This window comes from Oreochromis niloticus, linkage group LG9 (assembly GCF_001858045.2).
Source record: "Oreochromis niloticus isolate F11D_XX linkage group LG9, O_niloticus_UMD_NMBU, whole genome shotgun sequence".
Classification (NCBI taxonomy): Eukaryota; Metazoa; Chordata; class Actinopteri; order Cichliformes; family Cichlidae; genus Oreochromis; species Oreochromis niloticus.
The window spans coordinates 18,137,999-18,165,414 of record NC_031974.2 but is presented as its reverse complement, the minus strand read 5'-3'; the positions used below and the strand labels follow the sequence as shown (position 1 = coordinate 18,165,414).

General features: G+C 40.6%; 2 protein-coding genes and 1 long non-coding RNA gene across 6 annotated transcripts; 1 reads left to right on the top strand and 2 right to left on the bottom strand.

The window, feature by feature from the left end:
* Positions 1 to 263: 263 nt before the first annotated feature.
* On the top strand, positions 264 to 12,547 carry vill (villin-like). 3 transcript variants are annotated; one of them, XM_005448864.4, is made up of 21 exons: positions 265 to 430; positions 1,605 to 1,643; positions 4,713 to 4,793; positions 4,927 to 5,001; positions 5,090 to 5,289; positions 5,707 to 5,815; positions 6,121 to 6,231; positions 7,113 to 7,318; positions 7,421 to 7,499; positions 7,598 to 7,696; positions 7,926 to 8,079; positions 8,226 to 8,326; positions 8,438 to 8,575; positions 8,686 to 8,844; positions 9,119 to 9,298; positions 9,409 to 9,554; positions 9,887 to 10,031; positions 10,409 to 10,597; positions 10,824 to 10,892; positions 11,067 to 11,354; positions 12,085 to 12,547. In XM_005448864.4, the coding sequence occupies exons 1-21, from the start codon at positions 386 to 388 to the stop codon at positions 12,196 to 12,198; spliced, it is 2,727 nt and encodes a 908-aa protein (XP_005448921.1). In that variant the 5' UTR covers positions 265 to 385; the 3' UTR covers positions 12,199 to 12,547. The 3 variants fall into 3 exon arrangements, with proteins under 3 accessions (XP_005448922.1, XP_005448921.1, XP_019218654.1); XM_005448865.4 differs by lacking the exon at positions 10,824 to 10,892 and having other exon boundaries at positions 264 to 430; XM_019363109.2 differs by lacking the exons at positions 265 to 430; positions 1,605 to 1,643 and adding an exon at positions 3,182 to 3,459.
* LOC112847739 (uncharacterized) lies at positions 5,243 to 7,136 on the bottom strand. Its single transcript, XR_003221493.1, has 3 exons — positions 7,041 to 7,136; positions 6,800 to 6,921; positions 5,243 to 5,363 (listed from the first exon to the last, which is right to left on the bottom strand). It is a non-coding gene; the product is annotated as an uncharacterized LOC112847739 (long non-coding RNA).
* On the bottom strand, positions 12,544 to 26,539 carry plcd1a (phospholipase C, delta 1a). 2 transcript variants are annotated; one of them, XM_003439323.4, is made up of 15 exons: positions 26,362 to 26,539; positions 22,862 to 23,020; positions 18,843 to 19,071; positions 18,638 to 18,767; positions 18,305 to 18,533; positions 17,984 to 18,185; positions 17,527 to 17,671; positions 17,228 to 17,380; positions 15,374 to 15,523; positions 15,126 to 15,282; positions 14,927 to 15,043; positions 14,655 to 14,833; positions 13,972 to 14,107; positions 13,726 to 13,875; positions 12,544 to 13,333 (listed from the first exon to the last, which is right to left on the bottom strand). In XM_003439323.4, exons 1-15 carry the CDS (start codon positions 26,390 to 26,392, stop codon positions 13,242 to 13,244), a joined length of 2,259 nt encoding a protein of 752 aa, XP_003439371.1. In that variant the 5' UTR covers positions 26,393 to 26,539; the 3' UTR covers positions 12,544 to 13,241. The 2 variants fall into 2 exon arrangements, with proteins under 2 accessions (XP_003439371.1, XP_005448920.1); XM_005448863.4 differs by lacking the exon at positions 26,362 to 26,539 and adding an exon at positions 24,953 to 25,246.
* Between the last annotated feature and the right edge of the window lie 877 nt (positions 26,540 to 27,416).

The window sequence follows — 27,416 nt, the reverse complement described above, 5'->3', positions numbered from 1 at the left end:
CTCTCACACAGTTTTCTTATTTGCAATTTTATTCAAAAGGAACTGATGTTATTGTGTTTTAATCGAAATTTTAAACCCAAGGTAATCCCAAGTAGTTCACACTTGAGCTCCGCTGTTCTCTGCTGTGACTGCTGGGTTAAGTACATGAATTTATGAGCATGAACATTTATGAGCTGGTTAATGTGCAACCAAAGGGGAGCTTAGCTTCGTGTGATATCTTGATGTGAACTTTTAGCTTCCGCTTGCATATCAGCCACTTTTACTGCAGCAGTGGATTAGGCATTACCGAGCCCTTTGTACAAGCTTGGAGAGCACTTGTTTCTTTTCTCCTCAGATATGCAGGGACTGAAGTTCAGTGCAGTGTTTAAGTCATATTCTGGTCATAATGGAAGCCAAGAATGAACTAAGAAGTGAAAGGCCATGGTCAAAGGTAAGAAAAGCTTTAGCCTTCAATTTGTGATCTAAGATGGTTATGTAACACTGTGTTCAGATTACCAGGCAGGGATTGTGTGAGTTATATGACACAGAGACAAGCATAATCGACGTAACGCTGAACATAAAACAGCAAGATAGTCTGATCTGTGATTTAAGCACTGACTGCAATGGACAGTAAAGGGACTTAAAAGATTGCTCACTTACTTTGAAAATGTGTGGGGTACCAGCAGATGCAGGGCTTGGTGGTCTTGGTTGGGAAATAAAAGAGCTTTGATTCTGAAGTGTTTAACAGCAGTCAGCACTCACAGGCTCTTTTCGCTTCTGATCTATAGGATCTGGCAAATTCTTGCACCCTTTCTTCTCAAGAGTGTTCTTAACTTTCTAAGGAACCAACCCACCATTGTTTCATTACATTAACTTCAGTGTATGGCTTATGAATAATGTGCACTCCATGCAACGTCTTTTTCCCCCCTATTATTTCTATTACTGTGCAAATAAATGTAAGCACAATCTGCCAACACCTTCTCCACTGGGAGCTTGAACGCCCGGTGCTGTAAACCTTCGATAATGTCAAGCGTTCTTCAAGTGTCTGTGTGAGTAGGCGCAGAACGAGAGATTTAGCGGAAAAGCGTCTGATTCCTTTCCAATAGCACTCAGAGTTCCCTGAGTCCAATTCCCCCATCTGCTAGTTGTAACGGTTGTAAAATGAATAACTGGTGTCAAGTGGTCCCTGTAATGCCCACTGTGCTGCCGAGGACTCAGTCAGACATAAACACAACTGTGATTGGCTTCTATAAATCACAATCAGGACACCGAGAGAAGCTGGGGGCTATCTCAAACAAGGAGCTGTCAGGGATTTCCTCAAATATGTTGACTCTGTGGTGTATTGTGCACCCCCCCATACACACACACACACACACACACACACACCTCCCTTTCCACCCGCATCAAGTGTGACAGCTGGTAAGGGATGAGAAGGGGCGTATCTAACACTGTGGCACTGTAAATATCGAGATAGAAGATGGCAGGTGTGTTCATACCTGGGTGTGGTAACAAATACATCCAGCCCTCTATGCCTCGCACTCTGCAGCTTGCGCATTAGAGGAAAAGGCAGCGGTATCTTATAAATACAGAGCTTTTACATAAATCACTATCTCCACAACTTGTAGGAACCAGCCAGGACTTCACCACGGCAGTCACAGGACAAGGTAAGACCCATCCTACTACTATTTCTTTGAGAATAGCTACCTTGTTTTCTGCTTTGTGAACACACCTCTATTTATTTTCACTGACTCAGTGTAATCTGGAAAGAATAACATCTTTATTATCACATTTAAGGAGTTTTTTTTAACACAGGTTTCCAGTGGTTTTTGGGTTTGTTTGTTTTTTTGAACCAACGTGATTTTACACGACTTGAAGAAATACGTACCGTGCAGCATTAACAAAAGTGATTGTGTACGCTCCACCAATGGACAATGCAGGTTAATTGATAGGGAACCAGTCTTTCCTGTCTGAGTAATAGAAGCAATGCCACTCACAGGTTTATCTTTTCATGTGGTATTTGCTCAAGTTTTCAGTAATTGTTTTAACCAGGGATCAGATTGCACAGTTTATTTATTTTTTATAACAGGGATTTGCAACCACAGCTGAAGCCATTGATAACTGGCAACCAGGCGTGATCGTAGTTGAGTTGATTACTTTCAATTAATCAAATATGACAGTGGCGTCACTTCTTCATCCAGATGTTTGTTTTTTATCCTTATATTATAAGGAATAATCTCTGTGTACATACATTTTACAGCTGAATGTGCGCTCTGTTTAACATGGAACTGTGACGTTACTGTCAAAATCTAATGTGTAATGGAAAAACGTGCAGGGCAGGGTGTATCCTGTCTTTAAGAAAAGGGAAATAAAATATGGGGACTGTGTTTTAACAATACACACACACAAAGTTTTTATTAATGAAAAATGAATGACATTTAAATATTTATTGTGTTTATTTGTCAAGCTATTGATAGACTCCCTCCAGTCTCTTGGCTGATAGTAAGCTAACATGGCACGACCGAAGTTTAGCACAAGTTTTTTAATTTAGACAAAGTTGAGTTCGAAAGCAATAAAACACACCCTTTTTTGTTCACTGGACTCGGGTCATTGTGTTTGATAGAGCTCCCTGTGATCACCTTTATCTAGATCAATTTTTGCTGTGTAGCTGATATTTCAATCGACTGACTACGATTAGATATTTTATGTCTTTATATTTTTGTTAATATTACACCTGTACTTCACATGTACATTTGGCAACATGTACTTTTGGCACCTAGCTCTACTGGATGCCTAAACTTGGATAATCTCTTTTTAAAGCTGCTCACATGCAACCTTAATTGCGTTATAAGCTAACATAAGACGTTAGCTTATAATTAGGTATTTAAGCTCAAGTGCTAGCTCTTCATTTTCAAATCTCACCTGCTTCTTTTGTTTGTCGAGTGTGTGTCACCTCTTTATCAGAAGACATAAATACCAGAGCCTGTTAATAATACTATAAAGGGTGTGGTTAACTAAGTGTTCATCTCACACCACCAATCACTGCCCAGTTAGATATTTTATTACTAGACCCGGAACAAAGATTAGAGCTAGTACATGTAATACTGCTTTATATTACTTCTCCCAAGAATAAGTTCAACCACATCTACTCCAGCTGTTTCACAATGTCATATTATGGCATCAGTGTTGCAAATGCGTTCATAATATGTTCTTGTTTCCATACAGGCTAACGTTGGCTCAGCTGGTGATACTGTTTGCTTATCAGTGCTGTTGTTTCTGATATCCCAGTCAAGAGGCTGTTAAAGCACCGCTGATTGCAGGGCTTGTATTTTCCTACAGCACCAAGCTGATACTCATTAGCAGGATTAGAGGTGCTTTGCTGTCAGAGAGTCAGTCCTTTGAAAGCATTCACTTGTCATTTTGGAGACATCTGTTTCCAGTGAAAAGACAGCGAATGCCAGGATGAGTAAGCGTGAGGAAGAGGTCTCTAAAGTGAAATATTTTTTCTGTTCAAGAACTGTTTAAGGAGTTAGGAGTGAACATGTATTTTTCAGTGTGCTAGTTAATCTTCTAAGTATTTATCTCTTCAGAGTTTGTGCTAATTTTATATCATTAGGTGTTTTGTTTTACCTTACTTTTTTCTTCTTCTTCTTCTTTTTGCAAAAAACAGTTAAACAAACAAACAAACAACAAGCATTAATTAATTCTTATAGTTTTTACTCTTTTTCCACAGCTAGCTAGCTATTACCTTTAGCTGAAAAGCTAAAACAAGCTAGTGGTGGTGTCGGTGGACAACATGAATAAAAAGGAGATCATTATAACAGGGATAGCATATTTTAGTCTTTTGACAAAACACAGTGAAAAGTCCATAGACTGTACATAAAAGTAGCCGCCGTGATGTCATCTGTTAATTTCTCCTTTTTTAAAAAAAGGCCTTGACCAAATTTTTTGTTATAGTTAATCAGTTTATGCTAACGCTATCAACCTGGTTTGATTGAATAAAGTGTATGCATTAATGACTGTGTATTAAGTGGGTTGCTAGCCTTGGCTAACAAAAATACAAGCTTAAAAGAAAGTGCAGAAAACTCTGAAAACCTGTTACTGTTAAGATTTTTTTTTTTTTTTACTACAGCCAAACAGTGAACGTCCTCTTTCATTCTAAATATGGTCATAATTTGCTACATGAATATTGCGCTGTGTTGTGGTTAAACTAACAAGATCATAAACTCATTAGAAGAGTGCTTACTACAGTAGTAAAACCATGTCAGAAGTTTCTTATGGACTTTAACATTACAACTTTTTTTTTCGCAATATGAAAGGCTGCCCCCTTCTGGCCATTAAAGATAATGTAAAGGCACTTACATGTACAGTGACATCATTTTGTAGAACTAGAAGTTATGTCCGTCTTTTATTTACAGATATCTTATAAACAGATACCTTGTTATAACCGTTTTATAACAAAAAAAACCACAAAAAAACTTTTCGCTAAGCATCTTAACAGCTTGTTGTCACATTGTGGCATGAAGATGTGTTGGTTTGGGCATTAACAAATGTGATGACACAGTATGTAAACCTTAGCAAACCTACATTCAAATTTAACAGTGAGAATATTTTGAGTTTAATCTATAACAATTAAGACATTAGAAGCTCATCAATTGCTTTCATCCAAATATGTAAACTGTTTGTGACAGTAAAGATAAGTACAAATGTTTTTTTGTTTTTATGTGTATTTACAGTTCAGCAGAATGATGAATGCAAACAATAATGCATTTAAAAATGTCCGCCGAAAGCCAGGCCTTCAGATATGGACCATTAATGTGAGTCTAAAACGCATTACACGCACCCTATGTTGTTGACATTGTTGGTCACACTGCTGAGCTTTAAGTAGAGCTGCGGTATGTTGAAATCTCATATTTGTTTGAGGTCTAAATGGTTGTTTTCTTTACTCAGAAAATGCAAATGGATCCCGTTCCACCGCAGGCCTTTGGCAATTTCTTTGAGGGAGACTGTTACATTGTTCTATATGTGAGTAAAAAACTGGGTGATTTCATGAGATATTTAAATATATATACATATATCTCATATATGTGTCACCTCTCATTATTATCACCAGATGAGTGAGAATAAAGGCTCCCGCCAGTCTGCTGATATCCACTACTGGGTTGGAAGAACCTCCTCTCAGGATGAACAAGGTGCCGCTGCCATCTACGTCACCCAGCTGGACGAGTACCTGGGTGGGAGTCCGGTCCAGTACAGGGAGGTGCAGGGCTACGAGTCACCGCGGTTCAGGAGTTACTTCAAAAATGGCCTGATGTGAGTTCCCGATGAAGGCAGCTGGTGTTTGAACTAAAGGGGGATGGTGATATACTCGAGGGAATGAGTCTCTCCTATACACACACAAAAACACACACACTTATGTTGTAATCTTCCTGAGTCATGGCTTACAACACTAATCCGCCTCTATGAAATGATTATGACACAAAACACACTTGTTTTCTGAGGCTTAGCTTTAAAAAACACCAATTTCTCTTGCCCAATTTATTAACCTTTAACCTTTAATTGCATGTTTGCTTTATGGTTATACAACCTTAAGGGAAAAAATCATACTGATTAAAAAAAAAATGTTCCTTTAATGTTTTATTTTTTTAAAATGTCCATTCAGTTTCAAGTCTCTGGGTTTATGTTTTTATTGCACTTGAACTTTGGTAAAGTACACTTCTCTCTCCACAGCTACAAGAAGGGTGGAGTGGCCTCAGGTTTCAACCACGTTGAAACAAACGCCTACAACGTCCTGCGACTGCTGCATGTCAAAGGGAGGAAGGATGTCACAGCAACAGAGGTATTCAGAAAACAAATTAAAGGGATGTGAAAGGCTTTACGAGAGTCTTACCCACTGCCTCCCTCTGCTGCTATCAGTGGCTTCACACAGTCACGCTACAAAGAGGTGCTGGCACCCCTCCTTAAACAGATTATGTCTTGTTGTCATAGCTGTCTGTGTAGGTGTTAATTACCCGAGGGGTGGTATGAGAGTGTGATACTTAATTAATACGCTGTATTGTCTCAGACGGTGTATACTGTCCGTTTGAATGAAGCACAATCAGTTATTCAACTCTCCACTGTGTTTGTGTGTGTTTTTCCATGCAGGTGGAGGTGTCATGGAGCAGCTTTAACAAAGGAGATATATTTCTTCTGGATATCGGGAAAGCTATAGTGCAGTGGAACGGCCCCCAGAGCAACAGAAGAGAGAAGCTCAAGGTAATCCTCTGCACTGATTGGTTACAATAAGCAGCAACACGAGAAGTACTCAGATCTCGTGAAAAATGCACACTGTGGAAGCAAAGTGAGAAAGAGGAAAAAAATTTAACATTTTATGAACAGAAAGGTGATAAAATATGTCTGCACTAAGGCTGTTTCTGACAAAGGGAGAATGACTGGATTGATTAATGACTACTAGAATGACTAATTAAATTTATTATTGTGTGTCAAGTGAATTTTATGAACTCAGGGCCTTGACTGGCCTAATGCCAGTCAACAAGCCAGGATAAATAGGACGGTTGCATTAGGAAGGACATAAAAGGTGTGCCAAATCAAACGTGCATCCATCCACTGTGGCAACCCCTTGGAAAATAAAGGAGCACTGAAAGTGTCTGTAAAGTTTAATAATGTACACCACTGCCTTTAGCAGTAAGCTTTCATTTATCTGTGAAATTGGAAACATGCATGCAAGAAGAGTTAGGAGGGAATGGTAACAACAGAAAAGGAAAAACCAACAGCTATTTTTTATTTCCTTTGAAAAGCGCTATATACGAACCAGTCCATTTACCTTTTAGGGGTGGCTGTAGCTCATCAGGAAAAACAGATTGTCTTCTAATCAGAAGGCTGGTGGTTTGATCTCCGCCTGCTCCCATCTGCATGTAAACGTTTCCTTGGGCAAAATACTGACCCCTGAGTATCAATGTTAGATAAACATTAGGCACAGAAAAAGTGCATGTGTTTGAATGAGATATGTGCACTATATAACAACCAGTTCTTTTACAGTGAAAGTGTGTATTTTTGCGTAACACCTTTAAGTCGCTGTTGTCACTGAGCAAACAGTTTTCACTTTCGTGTCTTTGTTTCTCCCTCCGTCTTTCCAGGCGGTCTTGTTGGCTCAGGACATCCGGGACAGGGAACGCGGAGGTCGCGCTCAGATCGGTGTTGTGGAGGGAGGAGATGAGCGGAGCTCGCCCGAGCTCATGAAAGTCCTGACGACTGTGCTCGGACCAAAACCGTCACAGCTGAAGGAGGCCACATCGGATGATGTGCCCGATAGTGCGCAGAAAAACAGTGTCCGACTCTACCAGTAAGTATATTATACTTCCACTGCATTGCTCACACAAAACTGTAGAAATTGATTTCAACTATTTACCAATATTACACCCATTTTTCTGATTTTCTTCCTCAGCGTTTATGACAATAGTGGGAATCTGGTGATTCAAGAAGTGGCCAAGCAGCCTCTGACACAAGATCTTCTGAAAACCTCGGTAATTAGTGTTCACTCTTTGAGAATGTTCCCTAGATGGTAAAATTAAAAAAGAAAAGTGGTTCAGTTTCAATGTTTTTTTTTCTTTTGGTGTTTCAGGACTGTTTCATTCTGGACAACAAAGGGTCTAGTGTGATGGTCTGGAAAGGAAAGAAGGCCTCCAAAGAAGAGCGACAAGGAGCTATGAATAGGGCACTGGTGAGTATACAGAATGACGACTGCAAGGATCTCTGCCTCCTGTTCTGTCTTATAAATTAAATGTGTCAATTTGAATCCCCTTTCTCCTTAAATGATTTTGGATAAATATAAATTCATCATTTTATTCTTTCCCAAGGATCGCCTGGCATGAGGGGATTATCTCAGTTTTTATGTGCTTTTTTGGAGATGTTTTTCACTACAAGCTTTGTCCATCAATCTTTTCCTCCAGAGCTACATTAAAGCAAAGAAGTACCCAGCCAGCACCACTGTGGAGGTGATGGCTGAGGGAGCAGAGTCAGCAATCTTTAAGCACCTGTTCAAATCTTGGACAGACAAAGACCAAACTCAGGGCCTGGGTACCACACACAACGTCGGAAAGATAGGTAGCCTCTTCAAATCTACTGCTCAATCCACTTCTTCAAAATAAATTCCAGCACAGTTAACATATTTTCTCTTGATATGCTATTTAATCTTATTTGCTGATATTTTGGTGTTCGTCATTAACTCTGAACATTTTGTGTCCTCACAGCTAAGGTCGATAACGGAAAGTTTGACGTGATGGAGCTCCACGCACGCCCTGAACTGGCAGCACAGTACCGCATGGTGGACGATGCATCAGGAGACGTTAAGGTGGGAAAACATATGCAGGAATCAACGAATACAGACAAACACAGTGCAGATACTTTTCAGACTTCAGCTGCATTGTTGCGTGTTGTTTGAGCTGTTGTTTTCCTGTGTCAGGTGTGGCGCATTGAGAATTTGGAACCGGCTGAAGTAGACCCAAAATCCTATGGGCAGTTTTATGGAGGAGACTGCTACTTGGTGCTGTATTCATATAAAAGAGCAGGCCAGCAGCAGTACATACTCTACATCTGGCAGGTCAGTGTCAAACCAATCCATGCTTCCTCGTTCTCCATTTCCTCCTGCTTCTGGAAAACTGACAAGCACCTTCAATGTGTAAACTTCTTCTTCTTTTTTTTTTACTTCAGGGACGCCATGCCACAAGTGATGAGATTGCAGCAAGCGCCTTCCAGGCTGTCAGTATTGATCAAAAGTACAATGGAGCCCCGGTCCAGGTCAGAGTGGTCATGGGAAAGGAGCCCCGCCACTTCCTGGCTATTTTCAAAGGCAAACTTATCATTTTTGAGGTATGATTTTATGATTTTCACACTGAAAATTATTCTTAGCTGGATTAGAAATTCTCACCAGCGACAAAAAGTAAAATATCTGCATGGATTGTGTGTGAAATTATGACACATGGAAGTAAACCAGCAAAATCAAAATCAAATTGAGTTTTACATGGATACAATAAAAGTATCTATGATGCAAAAACAGATCAATCAAAGCTTTAAATAAAAGTTGAAAGAAACTGGAAACTCAGTGTGTGTGTGTGTGTGTGTGTGTGTGTGTGTGTGTCTAAAGGGAGGAACAGGTCGACCTGGTGTGGTTAACCCTGCCAAAGATGCCAGGCTCTTCCAGGTGAGAGGGACTAATGAGCTGAATACTAAAGCCACAGAGGTGGTGGCCAGGGCCGCCTCTCTCAGCTCCAACGACGTCTTCCTGCTGAAAACTGACAATATCTCCTACCTGTGGTATGGAAAGGTATGCATCATGGGGCTGTGTAGCAGGCTTTGAAATAACAAAAATATTAGTTTAGTTTGCATTTGACACATTAAAACCATTTGTTCCCCTGATTTCTGCTTCTGTCCCAGGGCTGTAATGGGGATGAGAGGGAGATGGGGAAAGTGATCTCTGACGTGCTGTCCAGGCATGAGAAGCGGGTGGTGATGGAGGGCCAGGAACCTGCTGAATTCTGGATAGCTTTGGGTGGAAAGGGCTCCTATGCCAGTGACAGGAGGTAAACTATTTTAATTTTGCATTGTGACAAAAATAGGATATTTTTGGCTTTTCGCTTAACAGCACACTCCAGCAGTCAAGTATTTACAATGAAGGGCGCTCAATCTGGGTCCAGAAAGTAAAAAAATAGCCAGTATAATAACAAATTAGCAAGGACTTCAGGATTCATCCAAAAAGTCCCTTTAATCATATTTTGAACCATTTCCAAGCTTACATTAAATCTGCCTGGATTATTTTTATACCAAGGTCAGTGGAATATGCCCAATGTCATCATACACAGAGAGAGAGAGGGAAGATTATCTGCTGTTACGAGGAAGGTCTGTGTCATTTCAGATTCGAGAGGGAGGAGCCGCTTCACAGTCCCCGGCTGTTTGAATGCTCCAATCAGACGGGGCGCTTTAAGATTACCGAGGTGGATGATTTCGCCCAGTGTGACCTAGATGAAGATGACGTTATGTTGCTGGACACCTGGGAAGAGGTGAGCGATGAAAGGAGCTGAAATCAGTCAGACCCTGATGTTGATTTGGGGCCTGCTTCCTGTTTATGAGCATCTCATCAGGAAGATTGTGAAGCTCACTGCACATTAACTGGAAACAGCCAGTGGAAAGCCACAACTTGATAGATATGAAACAAACAGTATACTGTATTACACAAGCTTACTGTTTCCTCCTGCTATGGTTTCTAATCTAATCTATACTGGTGTTAGCAACTCAGCTTAACTCAGCTCAAGGTTATGTATGTAATACTTCACACAGAAAGACCGAATCAAGCCTAAAGCTCAGTTTTCGGCAACTTACGCAGCAGACTCTTTGAGTAATTTGTCTCTTTATCTTGTTTTCTGTCTCTGAATCTCAGCTTTTCTTGTGGATCGGTAACTCCTCCTATGAGTATGAGACCAAAGAGGCGCTGAACAGCGCGCGGGATTACCTGAGAACTCACCCGGCTGGACGTGACCCTGACACGCCCATCATCTTTGTCAAGCAGGGATACGAGCCGCCCACCTTCACCGGATGGTTCAACGCATGGGATCCCCACAAGTGGAGCGTGAGTTTATAACAGTTTCCTCTTTCAACTTTCTGGGATCCCATAGAAAGCATGAAAAATTCCCATTACAATAACATGCAATCAGTTGATTTAATCATCTCAGAAGCTAGGAACAACATACAAACCCAAGTGGAAGATTCAATGGATTAATTGAAGATGAATAAGTCACTGCATGATTACTAACCTTTACTGTGACGAATCTTGGTTCTGTTGATCTTCTCAACAGGGAGGCAACTCCTATGAGGAGATGAAAAACAAGCTGAGTGATTCATCATCTATCTCACAGATCACTCTAGTAAGTGACTCCCACTGATCACACTGACGTGCTAACATCACAGCTGTAATACCTACTAACATCTTTAATGTCATATATAGTAGTGTTGCTAATCTGTGAATGTTTAAATCTCTGAGGTTTACCTTTGTTTTTTTGGGAAACTGCTTCTGTAAAACTTCTCTTTCGTGGCTGCAGGACCTGCAGAACACTAAGCTGAACAAGACTCCTGTTGGGGGAGGTGGGGGTGGTTACAGGGCACCTGGGGGCCCCCTAACTTCTCCGCCACCCAACAAGGCCTACTTCCAAGATGAAACAGATTTTTTCCCAAGACCCTCTAGTCCCACAAGACCCCAGTCTGGGATGTCCTCCTCCTCTGCTAGTTCCTTGTCCTCTTCTGGAGCTGGAAAGTTTCTTGACCCTGAGCTCCTCGTCAACAAGACCCCGGACGAGCTACCAGATGGAGTGGATCCCACCAGGAAAGAGGTGTGTGTGCAAATCAAATATAAATGGTACAAATCAGCATTTGATCATTGTTTAAAGTTGTTCTCAGGGCATTAATTAACACCCTTAAAAGTGACGTCTAATCATGACAATAACAATTTAGAAGTTATTGTTTTTTGGAGTTTTTTCTGTAAAATTAATCACGTCATACCATAAAAAAGGCTTCAATTTGATTTGACACCTATTTAATATGTTTACCTGCAGCAAAGCAGATTTGGCTTCCTTTGGTTTTTGTGACTGTAGTGCCATTTAAAGTCAAAAATCCTCAGCCACCATTCATGTGATATGTTGTCTAGCATATACAAAAATATAGTATGGACTTGTTAGCAAGGTTCAAAGTATTATTTCCATGAGATGGGATTCTTTCATTGCTCTGAATTTGGATTAACATGTAGTAATATAAATGAAGCTATTTTAATCATCAACCGAAAAGGTCACTAAACAGCTGCAGATGGATGAAAAGTGACTACAAAGAGATTAAAAGTGACTGCAGAGCCGCATAAAATGCTTCTAGCGAATTATAAACAACCGCAAAGAGACACAAAGTCACTACAAAGAGACAATATGGGACTTTCCAAGAAAGGGTGGGAGGCCTTGCCATTGTCTGTGCCTAGATGGCTATTGCAGTCATAAAGTATACTAATGTAACAGTGCTCTGTGTACAGCAGAGGTCAGTCTAACAGTTTCCCATCCTCTGTTCTTCGATTGGCAGGATTATTTGTCTGACCAGGACTTTGAGAACCTGCTCGGTTCTACTCGCGCAGACTTCCAGCGTTTGCCAAAGTGGCGTCAGAATGACTTGAAGAAGAAAGCAGGAATTTTCTGAGAAGGAATCACACGTCTCCAGCCTGTCTGCTGAGAAATCCACTTGTAAACCAAACTATAAGGCAGCATTTTAGCTCAATATTTTGTTTTGCTGTCAGAGGGGTAAAAAAAAATCAACCAACATCCCAAGCTGTTTAGATTTAACAAATGGTATTTATGATTATGACCATGAATGTAACTTGTAATAATTTAAAGGACGTGACTGACATTTCTAAGATTATTTTTTTAATTATTCTGCTTTATATTTATCTGTATATTTTTTTCATTTCATGTAGATCATACTGAGATGATGTTTTGCTAGCATTTTATCTGAATCACAAATGCTGTGAATAAACACAGAAAACCATTGACCAGGGATCCGGGGAGTGGTTTAATTCAAGAGCTAGTGCAAAAATGTGTGAACTGTAAAAATGCTGTAGAGCAATGGAAGACACAAATAAACCATGACACAAAATATTAGAACTTGTTTCAGGCACCATCTTAAAAATCTTCTATATACAATGCTGGGAGCATTCATAATGCATTCATAATGAAAGGACAGAAGCACACAGACATACTATGTCAGTAAACAAAACATTTTTGATAGCAGACTTGCTATCAACCTTGTCATTATCACTCTTATGGCATCAAGATGGACAGTTTAAATCAAGTTTTAAAAGACTATCCCGTAAAGCTGCTGGTAATCTAGAAAAATTATGCTACTGTCAGTATATTTAAGATGGGATTCACACAAAACCCACATAATAATGCACATTAATTATTAAACTTCTCCAGAGAATGGTGAATATAGTTGGCTACTTTTCCTCTCATTCACTTCATTCTTTCTTTGTCACTTTAAAGGCTCTCCACCAAACCGGCTTTTAAAAAGCTAAAATTATACAATGACCTAAAAGTGTCAGACACTTGTGAGTCAGCAGCTGTGGCATGTAAAAAAACAAAACGAAAACTAGAGTCAAGTTATTTAGCTTTAAAATCTGGGCTTTAAATTCCATTAGAGTTTACAAAAGACGTGAAGTTTGATTGGTTTTCTTTTCGCAAACAGGCCTACGGGGCATCCAGGAGCATGAGGTGCACAAACAGACTGGCAGAAGAGATGATGTCCCCTCTCTTGTTGAGCACCGGGACATGGCGATATCCTGGAAAACAGGAAGCGAGCGTGAGCTTTGTCAGCAAAATGAGAAAGCTGTTTCATAAACCCAAAACAATCACTTGAGCTATGATTTGCATGAATTTGTGTCTGTTTAATTTCTGTGTAGTTGCGGTCCACACAGAAGAATTAAAGAAGGGAGACAAAGTATGTTTAAAGTGGAATTAAAGAAGATGATAATGTGATAATAGTGCACAAAGAAAGTCAAAGCTGTGAGCGAGCACTGAAAAGAGAGGATACTGTCTTAACACTTTGATATTTTAATTACCGCACAGACCATTTCAGTCATCAGCCTCTTCGAAAATTAGATTGTTGCTAACTCTGAGTTAGTGTCGCGTTGCTTTATCGAGTTAGCTTCATCAAATCTGTGAGCTTTCTTACCGTTCTGTACGCTGGTGAGTGGCAGACAGTACTGCCCGATAAAATCATTCTGCGATGCTGTGTCGTGGTCCTCCAACAGAAATCGCACCAAGGCCAGCTCTGGCACACTGATGTCAAACTGGAATTTCTTATTCCACATAGGGTTGAATCCTGCAAGGACGAATATCTGTGTTTTTTTTTAAATTCTTTGAAAAAGTGTTTGACAAGTAAGTGCACTTATGCTATACTTGCACATTTAACGCTCACCATTATTTTCAATGTGATCTGTCTCCTTGCTGGCATTGTCTGCCCGGACACCGTGGATCTCCACCTTCACCAGAGGGTCTACAATGGATTTTTGCTTTTCCTTGTTGAGTTTAGGTAACTGCTGAGCTGAGATCACCTGTTGAATTGTGAGACAAAAATGCGCAGACGCGATCACGTGACAGTCCAACTACAGACTAAGTTCAGATCTGATTTGATATCTACAGCATGTCCAGCTTCCACAGCACGCTTCGATGCTTTCACCACCAGCATGATGATTTATCTGTTTATCAAGTAGTGGCATAATCAGTGGTGAAAAAAGGCTAAAAATCCATTTGCTTTATTTTAAGTGCTACTAGCTAGTGTGCAGATCATGACTAATAATGCAAAATGTAATAAAAAGGACTTGAGGATTAAAAAACATTAAAAGTAGCTCCTCTTTTCAAGATAAGTTATGTCAGTAACTATTCGGCCAATGATTGTGTTAAAATTCTTTTAAATAGCTGCAAGCTGGCAAACAAAGATAAAAGGATTCAAACTTCTAGGCCAGAGCGAGGGGAAATGATTAAAGCTCATTAGCAAGTTGACACTACACATACTGTAAACTTTGTTTCCTTTTAAAAGGAAATTCCACAGGACACATTTAACCTCTAACATAGGCTTATCTTTCTGGAACAAACTCCCACCATGACATGAAAGATCTTCTTCTTCAGCCACGACCCTTCGGTAAGTGTGTTGGGGTTAAACTGAGAGGACAGGCTTCTCTGAAATTCAGGTTTCAGGATGTAGCCACAGAAGCCGTTCGGCAGAAACCGTCCCTGGTTTAAGTGCATCTCCTTGGAGTTAGTCTGGAAGTTCAACGCCACTAAAAACCAAATCAAAGGGGAAAATAGCGTCAAACTGTTTCATTAGTTTTAATTGGTTTACGTTAGTTTGCGTGCTGCGTATTGGAGCACACCTATCTGGCAGCCAACGTTCCACATGGGCACCGGATTATAGTTGGAGGAGTCGGTTCTGGAGCCAGCAGGGTAGATCCTGCTGAGTTTGTCCATGTTGTGGTGCATGAAGGCAGTAGCTACAACATGTTAAAGCAGATTTTTTTTTAAACTGTGAGTTCTCGCATGACAGTAAAGACAGTTAATGCGGTGTGTGTTTACCTGAGGTCTCAGCCAGGTTGAATGCTTTACTCTCCTTGAAGGACGACATTTCATAGAAGGCCTGGTTTTCTCTGGAGTGTTCAAAGCTGTTAAAGTGCACGCTCTTACAGTAGATGACGATGTCTGAGAGCTCTTTGTCGAGTTTGATCTTTGATTTCTGAAACAAGAACAGACAGACAAACATGAAATCTGAAACTGAAAATTGTTATTTCAATTTCTTGCAAATGAGTAAAGAGCCTTTGGCACACCTTTGGTTTTTCTTTCTGGCTATTCTCCTTACACTCTGCAGCTTCGTCCTCCTCAGACACGGTGCCATCCTCTATCACGTTGTTATTGGTGAAGATCGAATCCAGTTTGTTCAGTCGTTTTCCCTTGATGAGGAACTTTCCCTTAAGTGCCTACAAATAGACACAAAATATGTTTTGTTGTGTCATTTCTAACACTTAAGATACACAATGTGCTGTTCTTTGGAAATCAAAATTGCTTTCCTTAATATAGAAAGGCACAATTTAACTCTGTGACAACACAGACTGCGTTCCTGCTAGTCACCCTCCAAACAGCCAATACTCTAAAGCATAGCTTAAATTTGTGTTGAGGCTGAAAATGCCACAGGCATCACTTCATGGGAGCTGAATTTAAAATATTTTTATTTCCTCTCTCTCTCTCTCTATTTCTTGTCTCTTTCAGTTGTCAAGGTATTCCAATCATTTTGTAGCAGATTCCCAAAGTAACACATAAAAGTGGGGGAAATAATCATTTGAGACCTCCACCGAATTTGTAAGTTTGCTTACTTACAAGGAAATGAACAGTCTGTAATCTTTATGTTAGTTTCCTTTTAATGGAAAGGGACAGACTGTTAATCAAAAAATTCAGAAAAAGTACAATAAGCAAAAGTTAGAAACTGATTTAGCCATCATTGAGGGATGTTTTTAATCCCTTTTTATCCTCAAGCAAAACACGACTTAGTACTTAGGTTCTTGTAGTTGGTCACCAGGTTTGCACATATCTCAGCAGGGGTTTTGGCCCATTCATCTTTACGGACACGTTCTAAATCTTTTAGCTTTCTTCCCAAAAAGTTGATTCTGGTTATCTGGATTTACTTTTCTCCCACTAAAAATGGATGAGTGACAAAACGTTTCTCACGCTGAAAACCCTACGTCCACTTTTTGGGATTTTCCTACTTGGATGATTGAGCATGCATCGAGAAATTTTAGCTTTTTGGCAACTCAAACTTTCAGCTCCCTCCACAGCTTTTCTGAAGGACTGAGGTCTGGAGACTGGGTAGGCCTCTCCGTGAGCTAATGTCCTTGTTCTTTAGCCACTTATTTGTTGCCTTGACATAATGGTTTTGGTCACTGGTTTGAATGCTGGGTCATGCTGGAAGACCCATCCATGACCCATATTTATATTTTTTTTTTAATATTCAGGGAAGGAGGTTGTCATCCAAGATTTTATGATATATGGCTCTGTCCATTGGCCCCTCAATGAAGTGAAGTCATTCTGTACCCTTAGCAGAAAAACTGCTCCGAAGCATAAAGCTTCCACCTCCGTGCTTGACTGTGGGGATGGTGTTCTTTATACCATATTCACAATTTCTCCTGTGGAGAGGTTGGAATGGAAAAAAATTGTTTCTGTGGACAGGTAAACTTTATACACATAAGAATCCAGACAGTGGGAATCAGCATTGTGGCTGGGTTGTAGGTGATCAACACTTATTTCATGTATGACATGTAAATCTGTTTCTAGCATTTATTATTGTATTGTATTGTATTTGGAGACTAAATTCTGCTCACTAGAAGTCTGTGTTATCAAACAAGGGTGTTGTCTCAAACACACTCACTCAGCTGTTACAGCAAATCATCAGCTACTCAGTAGGTGCAAAGTGAGACAAGCTTTATCTGAGGCTATAGATCGATGATGTCTTGTATCACATTAGCTTTGTTTCCTAAACAAAACTTGGGTCATGTTAAGGAAAACAGCAAAGTGAAAAATCACACTGTTAGGAAGCAAAATGTTAAGGTGTGGTCTTCCTTTGGCGATTGTTTTTATTAGGGTAAGGTGATATATTGTATGTCATTGAATACAGATAATGGGATACACACCTCAGGTGATGGGAAGTTAGTTGGCATGGTGTCACCCAGAGGCTTTTTGACCAGAGCGTCACCCAGGAAGAAGACCAAATGACGGGCCATAAGCTTCTGTTGCTCAACTGAACAATGGTTCTCTAGAGACAGAATCACTGGGTACTGGGAAGTCTGGAAAACAAAGGAAACAATGTGAAGGTGAACTTCAGACCTTTTCCAGTTTCTAATGTGTTAAGGTGAGGAAAGGGCTGGGAATTCAATGCGGTCTCCAACATAGGCAGAGTAAAACATCCAAAGTCAGTGAATATCTCACGTACTTTGAAGGCGTAGTCTTTGATGGCTTTGATCACATCTTTGAAGAGCACTTTGGATGTGAGTGTATGGCCATGGTAAATAACAGGTTCTCCATTAGCCCCGTCCCAGCAGTCCAGCTCCACGCATCGGCAACTCTTCAGCAGCGCTCTGCAAGCAAAGAAAACATTCATGACCAATTAGTGATTTTACATCCCTGAAACTCATGAACTTTGCCTGTGAAAATAGAGAGATTCCTGCGCTGTGGCTTCTGTTCCACCAAAAACTCCTGGAACTACTAGGGTGGCCTAAAACAGGCATGACAGAACTTCAGTTCAGTCTACCTGGAGGCTAATGCATATTTTTAAAACATAAACCATTAATATTATAAAAACCATCTATCCAAAGTAGCACATTTATTCCATGCTTCTATTTCACCTTTGTTTAATGCTGTCGGTATAAAAGTAATTCTACAAAATTTACTTTATGTAGGCTTCTGTGCTGCTTGGCCCTTTGAGTTGGTCTGCCATCAGGTATGTGTTGTGTGAGGAGGAGATGTAGTAATGGTTGAGGGGCTGGTTCATGTCCTGATACACAGATCTGTGGGCTGGGTTGAAAATACAGCCGTCGTCCTGCTGCAGGTACATCAGGAAGCCATCTTTGGTCATGCAATTGTTCTGCTTTGCTGTGATACACATGGATGAAAGTGTTGAGTGGAAAATCGTGTATAATACAGTTGAGTTAAAGCCTTAATAATATGGCTACTATAATTTTATCAATCCCTGGTTTCCAGACTAAGTCTACCTGTTTCATCTACTTCATATTTCTCAATCAGCCTGTGGGCGTCCTCTGCAGTCGCCTGCTCCCGCTGCTCGTTCAGCAGAAAGTTCAGCAGGTCTCTGTCGCTCATCTGACCCTCCGTTTGAGCATATTTCTCATAAATGACATCGACCTCCTCTCGGTGTGTCAGCATATAGTAGAATTGCTTGATCTCTTCGCCTTCCAGGGTGCCTGAATTGGATGTGTCACATTTCTGTGCAACACGATCAGTGAATTATTTAACCAGATCTAACATTTTATGAAAGATTAACAGTGAATTTCAAAGATATATTTTGTAATTTTCTGACAAGGGCTCACCTTGAAAAGATCAGCTGCGTAAGAATCATCAGCTTCAACATTGATCTGCCTCAAGAAGTGTTTCACCTCCTTTAGCGTCATCATGTTGTCGCCATTCTTGTCAGCCTTACGTATGCAGCTGAATATCCAGCTGGAATTCAGATGTAAGGATTTGATGTATTACGCACAAAAACATGCAAACACATTTCTCTATTGTTAAGGATACTGCTCGCTCTTCTTCTGGTTACTGAGGTTGTGCATGTTGTTGATGACCTTCTCCAGGCTGCTGACCCACTTATTTAAATCTTCCGGAGATTCTGCCATCAGGTCGAGATTCTTCTTGCGCCCCTTGAAGATGATGGAGAAGCAGAGGTCTTCAACGCTGGCATCAGTGTATTTCTTAAGGCCCTCAGACTGGCGGCCCTTTCGAACCGATTCAATGTCCTCAATGGAGACTGTTTGGAGAGTGAAGGGGTGTTTGTTAGAAAGTGTGGCCCTGAGAAATCACTGAAGGTTAGTGTTTTAACAGCTGTAAAAACTCTAACAGAGTTTCTCACAAGCCTCAAAGTCAATATTTGGTATGCCCATCTGTATTCTTCAATACAGCCTCTATCAAGATGATCCCACACTGCTTCAGTAATGTTGAGGTCCGGGCTCTGGAGAGGCCAATCCATGACTGTTAGTGTTCCAGCTCCCAAAAGTGGCACTACAGCATGTAAAAATATAAAGTAAGCTCTGGCGGACTTGGTTCTATGGTAGGTCTTAAAGGGTTAATAACATGCTTTTTGGACACTTCTCATCTGCAGTAGATAGTTTTTTAGGCATTGCACGGTGGATTAAAATCTCACTGTACTTTTCTCCACGCATAATTAATTTTAACAAGATCCTCAAAGTCACTACTCGAACTGCTCCAATTCCTCAATTTTTTTAAGGACACCCTGCACACCATGCCAGGTTTTCAGCTAGTAGCTTGTTGGGAAAATGTATTTGAAAACACGTGTACAAGGAGTGGACTGAGGAAAAGTGAAAAAGCAAAATATTTTTAAAAATTCAGGTATGACAAGTACTGATATCTGCAACTCTAATCTATACCATAAAAAGCAAATTGTGATTATTTTAATATATTCATTATTGACTGCTATGTCCCATCTTTTATTTCTGGTATTAACAACAGCTATCAGGATGGTAGCATTCAGCCATTGTAATCCCTTGACACACAGTCTTTCCTAAGATAAGTCCAAATCTTGTGGCGGCAGACTTTTTGTCCCAGTGGTTACAACTGAAACTGTTTTTCTATCTTATCAACAGGAAGGCTTTTGTCTCAGCAGGCTGCATCTGTTGCCTTCACTCACAAATCTGCAGCACAAAACTTATGTCTTCCAGGCAACTTTCTGCATGCACTGGCAGAGGTTTTGTGAGACCCCAACAACATTTATGAAGCAAAGGCTGACTTTTTGATATTTTACGTGTGTAAAAAATGCAAGAAAGTGCTACCATTGCTTTTTTAGCAAGCATTGTCTATTTACAGGACATCAAAATTAGCATAACATTTTTGTTACATTTTTGATCACTATAAAGCCTTAGCCAATGGCCTTCACAAACTCTTGAGAGCAGCTAAATGCTGCACCATGTTCACGAGCTAGTCACTATCTTTTTTTGGTACTAGACAGTGTGTAAACAGTTGGCTTATCAGAGCTTTTCAGTGGAAACAGATGAATCCTGCTGAAAACAGAGCTCTTGACTCAACACTGTAGGCCATAAAAGCAAAAAATTAGGTAAAAGACACTAAAATGGTCAACCAAGTTGAGTTGGGCGATAATTTCATTACAGATAATCCTTTAAATACTTGCTACGAAGAAAAAAATTGATTTATGCAGATTAATCTGTAATAGACTATTTACAACATTGTAACAGCAAGTCTTCATGAATGTCCTGCTGTCAAACGTACTACTAAATCATGTTTATAATAAACCAGATTGAGCCATTGTACCCAAACAGTCTTAATGTTTAAGAGTCGTTTTTAGGCCTAACAGATGGCTTCTCCAACATTTTGTTGTTATCTCCTGTAAACCTGAATTCTTTTGCAACACAAACCCACTCCAGATTTGATTTTGACTTTACTGCACTTTAAAACAATTTTACACAATCTGACCTCTCCTGAACCTCTTTTCAAACACATGCACTCATACAATCAAAGTGTCTCGGACTAAAATGTTTATCTATATCACCCATACAAAGACAACATACATACAAAAGGTCACTGCACACTGATGCAGCCAATGCATCGGAGGCCAGCTCTATTGTTGTGCAATAGAGCTGGCCTTAATGTACGGAAGAGCATGCACCGCCGCGTGTGATGTCATTGCACTACACAGCAGCACAGGCCCTTGTAACAAAACAGCAAAGACTACAGGCTTAGCCATGAGGCCATATATTATGGCTGGGCCACAATCACTCCACATCTACTCCCTGCATCCCAAAGTTAGAGAAGCTAATGAATCATTCTACTTTGAAGGAATCTAAAGTTCAAAACAGGTAAAAACAAAAACAACACACTGAAGGGGCAGTGGAGTGAAACACACCCATGTTTTCCAAGCCCTGCCTCAGCTGATTGCTGGATGACTAAAATACCTTAAAAGCACTCAGCAGAAAAGGGAGTGTTTTGTTGATCTGTGCATGCACATTATCTCCAACAAAACAGAGGTTGTGAATTTGGACCAATTTCAGGGAATCCCATCTGGAGAGACTTGCCACAATGTCCAAGTCATGTTATCCGTGTCACGCAGACATTGTTTGAATACCACATGAAATGTTTACACAAAGAGAGTTTTGTGAAGGCCTGACGAAAGTTCATTCCGCTGTTTCTAACAGTCTTTTCCTCAAAGGGAAGTTTGATTTAGAGGGTAAGACGGTCGCGCCAGTGAGCGAACAAACCAAACAAAAAGTACATCTTTGAGTGTCAGTCACTCTATGTTCCGGTGCTCACCTGTGATCATTAGAAAAAGGTCATAATACAATGAGTTTCCTTCTTAGGGTGGCTGGAATCCACATTAGAAAGAGTAAGGACCTTGAACATCCACAGGGATCTTTGAGTACAGCCGTTAAATACCAGTTTGGGCATCTAATTAGGATGTCTCATGGGCAGTTTGCTTTGGAGGTTTTCCATGCTTTCCCAACTGGAAGGAAAACCCAGGGTGGAACCCAGAATCCACTAGGGAGATTATATATCTCATCTGGCCTGGGAAAGCTCCCCTAGGAGGAAGGATACGCACAAAATAATCGATTGATAGATTAATGGATCAGTTATTGAGTGGATCAGTGGATGGATCAATAGATGGATTAAAACCTTGTTACATTGCCCAAACTAAGCTATGCTGTCAGTGACATAAGTAGGCTAAGCCAGCTTTTCAAGCTGACAAATTTGACTTGAGTAAAGCACAGCAGCAGATGCTCTCATGAAGAATATGGTAAAAAAAAACCAAAAAAAAAAACAATACATGCTGTCCTCCCACAATCTCCTCTATTTTAATCAAAGCGCTTTAGAGCTGACTGGTAAATGCAGCTGAAGCCCACAGGAAAGCAACGAAATAGCAGCTTATTTCCGTAAACAAAGAAATTTCTGTTTGTAAGAAAGTTTGGTAACGTTAGAAAACATCGTGTTTGTAAAGAGAATATTAGAGTCATTATTCTCAGTGTTTGTTCAAGGCTCAAGTGCATGGCAGAGGTGAGCTCGGAAACCTGAGCTACCTGAGTCCCAGTGGATGCACACATGCTGTACATTCACAGCCAGACAGTGGCTCACTGAACCGACAAAACCTAAGGAAAATAGTCTCTCTAACACACACAGACAAACACACAGCTGGGAGTCACACTAGTATCTCCCAGTCTGGCTTTGGCCACACCACAGTACCTATCAGCATGGAGCTGTTTCCACACATATTCACTACTATTGGTATATGAGGGTGTGCTTGTGTGTGTGTGTGCTGTAAGGGAATACGCTTTTGTTAAGATCTGAAAGGAGAGCTCCTAGCGGACAGAATAATAGAAGAGCGGCCTGCAGGTCAAAAAGGTAGACGTTCTCATCAGACTAAAATCATTTAAATGGAACACAGAACTTGTACATGGACCTGCAACAGACTGGAGGCCTGTCCGGGATATGTGGAAGACAATGGCTGGCTGGCTGGAACGCTGGGCATGTAAATACACAAACATATATAATAAAGTAAGCACAGAGATAACACTCACAGGTGTGGTTTTGCTTGAATGCTTTCTTCGACTCATGTGAAAAGGTCTGGCAGTCTTCCTCCAGTTTGAAGTAGCGGCCATGCTTCCAGGATTTTGAGCGAACCTTGACCAGTTTTCCTCCCAACAACAAGAACTGGAGATCTGAATCTCCCTCCAAACCTGCGGGTGTGAGGACAAAAGGAGCAGTCACGCAAGTTTCTGCCTTCTGTATTTTAAAATATACATAAAGTTCCAGGAAACACTTGGTCAGATATTGCAATAAACTGAGCATTAATAGCAGAAGTAAATAAATGTTATAAATAAAACTGATCAATATGCTATCAATACTTGCAATTTTAGCCATGTTTAATATGAGGATCCACCAGTTTAATAGTATATGTGACAGAAAATAAAGATAAACATTATTAGTTACACCTTAAATTAATTTATAGGTCCCGTATGGCTGTCATACACGAGTACCAACAAAGAATTTTGGAGCCATCTATATCTAGAATAAAATCTAAGCTATGTGCAGTCCTGTGTCTTTTTTTATCCCCAGCACACCTGTCGTACTGTAGCACAGTGCAGTGTGTCACAACATTTCAGGCAAGTAGAGACAATAGCCCGTCATTCAGGTGCAGCAATTTGCTGAGTGTTGCATTCTGGGAAGGGTGTGTGCTATCATCCGAACGAATGACTCAAAGCATATTTGTTAATCAGTGCTGGAGTTTATCAGTGTAAAAGTGTTTGTTTCACACAGCTTTATGAATTATAAAATTCTCTCTAACTGAGACTGAGAATATGCAACACTTTCCGAGTAAACAAAGGGCATTTGAGGATAACACATTAAATACGACTCAGAAGGGAGTGTTTTTATGGCTGTGGGCAGGATCGCAACATAACAGACATTTCTTTTTCGCCCAGATCACACCACAAGCCCACAGAGGCTGTTTATGAGTCTCTGGCCTCTGCAGCCAGGGAGGAGGACTGGCCAGTGCTGCACCTCCCCTGCCCAGTCAGGCTTTCTGTTGGAGGCTTTGCTCTGAGCACCTTCTACGTGTTTGTCAAGCCTCATTTCTTGTAATCTACTTCACTGTGAAGAAGAGCAGCCCGCTTTCAGTCATCCAACAGCTTCATGTTACGAAAGCAGGCGCTGACATGTTCCTTACGCATCAAACTTCTCTGTTTGCATTTTTTTAAAGCAAACTAATCAGTTTCAGATGGGAAGAGCTCTTTACTGTGTGCACCCAATTATACAAGCTTGCACAAGAAAATTCCAAGAACTGTGAAGTGAGAAGGAGGCGTGATGGCACAAGTTCACGTCATATGTTTGGATGCCAAACAACCCCCTTGCTCTAAATAAAAATGACTAGTTTGACGATCAAAAAGTGAGTCTTTGTCACATTGGAAAACCATTCCCACACAGTACAATGTCATGTGACCTGAGTAGGGAATGTGACTATTTCAAACAATTCTATTTTCCTACAAAAACACGTGCAGGACATGGCTTTTAATTGCTTAACGGGAATGCAGTGTTGTCAGATTACGACTGTGTTATAAATGACACAATAAGATGGAAAGAAATTTAGACATAAATACTGTGCTGCCCTCCTCTGTGCAGATGACTAATACTCAGGAAACTATGCTGTCTAGAAGGGGAAACAAGAAGAGAGAGAAACCCGAGAATCGAACACCGCAGAGTTTCCCCTCAGCTCATGAGGTCTTATTGAAGTTTAAGCACATCCTGTGTCTGTAGTCTCATTTGTAACGCAGTATAGTTTATGTCACCTCGTTTTCAGCTCCATCACACAGACCCTTACGCTGCAACTTCCCTAACGTCAAAGAATTCACCGCTCCAGGCAACGGGGAAGCCTCCAAAAAGCGTTAGAGTGCACGGGAGTCAAAACACAAACTATATGTTTGTTCTCAACGTCACGACAGAAACATTTATCATCCAAGGCTGCACGTGATTGGTGATATTTTTTTCCTCTTATTTGAAGATATAAAGTTTCGCAAAATCCATGTTATCCAAACATTACGCGCACGCGCCTGCCAATGTTGGCAAAACAGTCGAAGGCGTCTCAAGCGCGTTTGCACCTTTGAAGGACTCACCCAGGCGTTTTCCGTTCTCCTTCGCAACTTTTTTCAGGTGTTCCAAAAATGCTAGTTCCTCGGATTTTGTCCTTTTTGGCCGTTTATGAAAACAAGACATCTCGGTTAAACTTTCTTGTTTACGCCAGTGGGATGAAGAGACTGGCCGGTCGGGTCGATGCTCGATGTGGAAGAGAAGCAACACGTAGATCTCCCCTCATGGGGCGGGTCCCAAAAATAATCTGTTTCTGTGTTAGAGCCGCAGTAACCTTGCTTACCTGTCCTTGTTTGCACACTCTGAAGGAACCGTTCAGCGCTATGAGGGTGTGAGTCTGCTCTCACCTAACCTGTAATCTTAGTGATAAACTTTTTTTTTTCTTTAAAAAACTTCTAATGGGCGGAAACACATCCGACTGACTTAACTGGGCCATCACTCTCACAGAGTGAGGTTTGTCTCCAATAATAAAAGGTCTTATGCGCTTAAAGAAGAATTTTGCGGTTGCTTATACAGAGGTAAAAGGTTACAATATGCTTTTAAATACATTTCTATGTAAAAAAGCAGTACGCGTTTTCCACATCCCTATTTTCATGACTTCACGGGCTGCTGTAACTGCTTCCAAACACAAATAAAAGCAATGTTATATATCTATACGTTTATGAATATTTTACGTAATAACCATTTTAGTAATGAGATGTGAAACAGCGCCATCCTAAGGGAAAAGCGGATTGGCCTGTAGTTTAAAAAATTGCAAATTTAAATAGGATATTTAAAGAGCGAGGGATGTTTTAATATCCTCAAGGATGTATAAGAACTGCAGCTCATCGATAAAAACCTGTGTTACTACCTGATCAACGATCTCTGGGTGTGGTTAGAAAGCAAAGTGAAAAATGAGATGAAACGTAACACCTGCAATACCTTCAATATTATTCGTTCAGCTCGATGAACCGTGTCATTGTCGTGGTAACAGAAACATGTCACGATGCCAAAACCAGGAGCCCACCTCAATGTTTTGGATGGCAAATGTGCGTTGAAAGAAAACCAACAGAAAGCAACCTAGGAACGTGAGAAATTGGGAAGTATTTCTCTAACCAGGAAACCACAATGTTGTTTTGTTTAGAAGCACTGGCTCTTTTTTTTTTTAATGATATATATGTATAAGTATTAAAAGCTCCTGTTGATTAATATTTGTTATTTTTGTCTCAATTTTAGACATTAGACAGGAGACTTTGTTATTTACTGAGGAGAGAAAAAGAAAACAGACCCAACTTTCATTCAAACATCAAAAACAAACATGGGTTTGGTGTAGCTTGCTTAATAATCCTCTAACTGGCACAAAATCGATAAATCAAACACATTAAAAAACGTACGCTTTTTAGTGCAAGTAGACTAAATCTGTGCGCTCACATGCACAGATTTTTGAGCAACTCACCAAGTTTGCTGGATGTGCCATTGAGGTCCATTTTTATATCAGCTAATAGAAATCAACATGTGCAGTGCAGCAGTTCCCGGGCTGAATAACAGGAGCTATCCTGGACATCAAACGTGTCTTTTTGCCCTGTGAAGGAATAAATCCTGTCCGCGGTGCCCTCCACACAGTGTGCAGTGAATGTCAACCCTCTTGGCACGCTCTTGCGTGCTTTCGATTCCACACCCACTGCAACACCGGTCGGACAAGTAAAGCACTGTGAATACTCTTATGTCTTCTTACAGTGAAAATTGCACATGTGGAAAGAAATACTAATTTTGCTTTCATAAAGTCAAACTTAAACCTCCAGATAGTTTTAAGAATGTAGCAGCGTCGACCTGATTGCCATTGTGTGTTATTTGTGCCATTCTGGCACGCAAAGTGTGATGTGATTTATTCCGGGGTTTGCCCCACTCTGGTACAGAACTGCCATTTAAAGCCCTCATGCTTTAGCCTATACCTCTTTGCACTGCAGGGTTAGTGTTGTCATTACTCCACAGCATACCACCTCCATGTCATCGTCACTTCGGTTTTCTTTTTAAAAACACATCTGATGTCTAAATCTCACTCTAAAGCCTTCTGACCTCAACACATAATGACAACTGCTCTAAAGAAACAGGTTGAGCAGTGGAAAAAGAAAAACAAGCAGAACCAGATTTTCATTCTCACAGTCAATCTCTTGTGCACGTAGAAATGCTCCTGATCAATTGTGTGTGGGGGTTTGGGTGTGTGTGTGTGTTTGCTTGTGTGTGTGTCACTTAATGTGGATGGGATGCTTTGAAAAATAGGTAAATAGTGTTTGCTTTAGTTGCACAGACTCCTTTTAGTTGTTGACAGATCTCTCTTTGTGCCGCTTTATTATGAGAGTCTCCCTGTTTTCTCTGGCCTGTGAGCCCTTGTGTTCGAGCATGACTTGTGGGCAAAAAAAAAAATGCCTGACAAACCACAAGGAGGTACAAAGTCAGCCTCACAATTGGCCCTTTGACAATCCCACTTGAGCACCATATGAGCTGATCGAC

Excerpts from the sequence above, each read along its gene's own strand:
- plcd1a (XM_005448863.4), bottom strand. The coding sequence starts at position 25,052 with ATGTCTTGTTTTCATAAACGGCCAAAAAGGACAAAATCCGAGGAACTA. Across the intron at positions 18,534-18,637 it reads ACGCAGCTGATCTTTTCAAG|AAATGTGACACATCCAATTC; the intron begins GTGAGCCCTTGT and ends CGTGTTGCACAG. Across the intron at positions 15,044-15,125 it reads CAACCTGGCTGAGACCTCAG|CTACTGCCTTCATGCACCAC; the intron begins GTAAACACACAC and ends AACATGTTGTAG.
- vill (XM_005448864.4), top strand. The coding sequence starts at position 386 with ATGGAAGCCAAGAATGAACTAAGAAGTGAAAGGCCATGGTCAAAG. Across the intron at positions 8,327-8,437 it reads ATGCATCAGGAGACGTTAAG|GTGTGGCGCATTGAGAATTT; the intron begins GTGGGAAAACAT and ends TTCCTGTGTCAG. Across the intron at positions 8,576-8,685 it reads ACATACTCTACATCTGGCAG|GGACGCCATGCCACAAGTGA; the intron begins GTCAGTGTCAAA and ends TTTTTACTTCAG.